This window comes from Hydra viridissima, unplaced genomic scaffold, assembly GCF_058129835.1.
Source record: "Hydra viridissima isolate aposymbiotic clone 2 unplaced genomic scaffold, HvirCarnegie_v1 scaffold_7, whole genome shotgun sequence".
Classification (NCBI taxonomy): domain Eukaryota; kingdom Metazoa; phylum Cnidaria; class Hydrozoa; order Anthoathecata; family Hydridae; genus Hydra; species Hydra viridissima.
This window is the reverse complement of record NW_028324306.1, coordinates 3,985,533-3,988,353: the sequence shown is the minus strand read 5'-3', so window position 1 is coordinate 3,988,353 and position 2,821 is coordinate 3,985,533. Positions and strand designations below refer to the sequence as shown.

Genomic DNA, 2,821 nt, shown 5'->3' with positions numbered 1-2,821 from the left:
AAAAATTATATTAATGTAGTTCTATAACTATATTTTTCTTGTATTTTCTTGTATTGCTTTAACAAACTTTTATTCTAGTTTTAAAATTTTATTTTTTCTGATTTTCATTGAATAAAACACATTTTTCCAAATTATAATAATAGATGAATGGTTTAAAGTATAAGACATTTACATATATCATCGCATTCACATTAAAGGATTTATGGTCTTTAAGCCTGTAATAGAAGTTATTGTGAAGAAGGTCGATTAAGCAAATTAAATTGAAATAAGTTTAACAAAATAATAATTAAATAATTAAAAACGTTTAAGTTATTTCAATGTTTTGTATAAAAACATGTCAGCAGTAAAAACATATGTTCAGTTTAAAGAAAAGACATTTTAAAGATTGTCATAATGTGTAATAATGGTTTTATATATTTGTAAAAATATTTTGAATTTGTTTTAAACAAGTTTTAATTATTTAAAAGTAAACATTGATTTTGTACCCCTTTTTTTTCACATCAGATTTTCATTTGTTAATAAAATGAACTAAAATCTTATAAATTCTCTAGTGATAATAAACTATTAATCCATGTTTTCTAGCTTGGGCGTACGTTTCTCATCATTGATGTTCCCCAATTTCGTGAGTTCTTGGTATCTTCGTGATGGTTTAAACGAAGAAAAATTTTTGCTTCAATTCCTGTAAAATGCAAAAGAAAAAATCGCGCAATGCTATAAATTTCGAATTTTCCATTAAGTCAGTATTTTTCAGCACGCTATAAAACCAAAACGTAACATAATTTATATCTAGTCTTTATCACTTGTTTCGCATTTCGTTAGCGGATCAAACCTTAAATACAACTTAGTCTAAGCAACGTTAATAGGATTACTTTGTGCATAAAAGTATGGCACCCTTATTCAATATACTTGCAGACGTTATAGTTTACGCGTATGAAAAGCCAAAAAAAAAGACTGAAAAACCGCTGTCAACCTTAAATTCAATTTTGCAAAATAGATTTAATAAAAAAATTTGTTCGCTTAGTAAACGTTTGTAGAAAAATTTACATCACAAAAACAAAATGAAAAATAAATTCAGTGTCACCAAGCGAACATGTCGTTTACAAACTTAAAGAATCGAACTATAAGTCTACAGATAATTTTTTTAGTAATTGAAAAGAATCTGTAGTTAAATTTGTTCTAGCAATAGTCCTAATTAACTTCATTAACTGGTCAGATCTTTCAATAGCACTGAAAAATCCTTCATCTAGTTCGGCATCAAAAGCTAGAGCCAATAAAACAATTGCAAACGATTTTTTTTTCTTCTTATCGGACGCGCTTATCAGGTCTGAATCCACGTTAGAGCTACTATTTTTATTGCTGGTTTCTTGCATTTTAATCAAACTTGGAATAAAATCAAAGGGCCTGCTTACAAGTAATAATGCATTTCTAGGCAATAGTTCTACATTTTCTTTATAATCGTTTTGATTGAGACTAAAAAATTTACGAAGCATCGACAACTTTGAAGTATTCTTTTTAACATAAGGTCGCCTTTGAAAACTTTGGAAAACTGGTGTTATTATCAGAGGCATGTTACAATTAACACTTGCATCACAATCTTTTAAAATGATTTTCTCTTTTATCGTGTCATCCTCTGTTGCATCTGAATTGGATAGCATACGCGCACTTTCACCACAATCGTAGCTTGAAAATGAATTATGACGAAGGTTGATCTTTGTTGTTTGCTCATAAAGTCGCATTGTTTTTGTATCTGCGGTTTCTTTTTCATCTTTATTAATGAGGTTTCTATCGATGTTCGATTCCGCTGTGAACAATTGCGGGCTATGGTATGTTTGGTTATCATTTTGATTATACTTTTTACCATAGCGTTTCATAAGCGGGATTTTTTCCGATATTTCTTTTAACTCTATATTGAAATCTTCATCGCTATCGTTTCCGTAGATAAAGCATTGATTGCCACTCTGATTTGATTTACTTTTAAAGCTGTTGTTTAAAATATTTTCATTCATCATTTCAAAAAAAATAGGTACTCAAGCCACAATGATCTAGTCGTCAGTATACGATAAAGTGCCAGATTGTCAACAAACTAAAAAAATTATTAGTATAATAGAATAACAATCTTTATCAAAGTCATCTATTGAAATAACAATCTTTATCAAAATCATCTATTGAAATACCATTAACAACGAAGTTATCGGAAAGCAAAAGCTTCACGCTTAATGTAAATTGAAAAATTAAAGAATAGAAAAAATTCTTCACTTGTGTAACTTAAAATTTTTGCTACTTAAGGGTTACATAACCATCTTTGATTTTTTTATAGATGCTCTGGAAATATACAACCAATTATTACGTGATCGAAAATATTAAAATTGAAATTTCCCTCTTAAACATAGTTTTTTTTTTTTTTTTTTTTGCTTTATTTATTAATGGTTTGTTTTAAAAACCATCTGCCATCAAAATCACAAACTAGAATTTAAGAGCAATCAATCAATAAAATAGGCATCTACAATTATTTATTAAATTCATTCTCTTTATACCATCATTTTATTAAATAAATTTGTTTAATTTTTTTGAAACAGTAAGGTATCTTACATTGGTCCAAAGAAACTTGAAGGGGTGGGTGGGGTGGGTGGGGTGGGTGGGGTGGGAGTAGGGCTAATGATATACCAATTAGGGAAAAGAGCGAGGGCAAAACTTATCCCAGAGGGTAGAAAGGAAGTCATTTTAAGAGGCGATGGAAAAAGCATATCTAAAGATTTGAGGTCTCCACACTTGCAGTTGGTGTTTCTCCGGACTTGAAAATGTCATGGGTTAGATAATCAGC

At 29.2% G+C, this 2,821-nt stretch overlaps 1 protein-coding gene across 2 annotated transcripts in view; it reads right to left on the bottom strand.

Annotated features, from left to right (window-relative positions):
* Positions 1 to 958: 958 nt before the first annotated feature.
* Positions 959 to 2,821, bottom strand: part of LOC149885703 (uncharacterized) — a 3,765-nt gene continuing 1,902 nt past the window's right edge. Inside the window, exons 1-2 of one of the 2 annotated variants that reach the window (XM_090094206.1) lie at positions 2,257 to 2,377; positions 959 to 2,083 (exon numbers count right to left, since the gene is read on the bottom strand). In XM_090094206.1, the coding sequence (XP_089950332.1) occupies positions 1,119 to 2,009 (891 nt within the window). In that variant the 5' untranslated portion in view covers positions 2,010 to 2,083; positions 2,257 to 2,377 and the 3' untranslated portion in view covers positions 959 to 1,118. Of the gene's footprint in view, positions 2,084 to 2,256; positions 2,378 to 2,821 lie in introns of those variants that run through there. The other variant, XM_090094207.1, reaches the window with a different exon arrangement.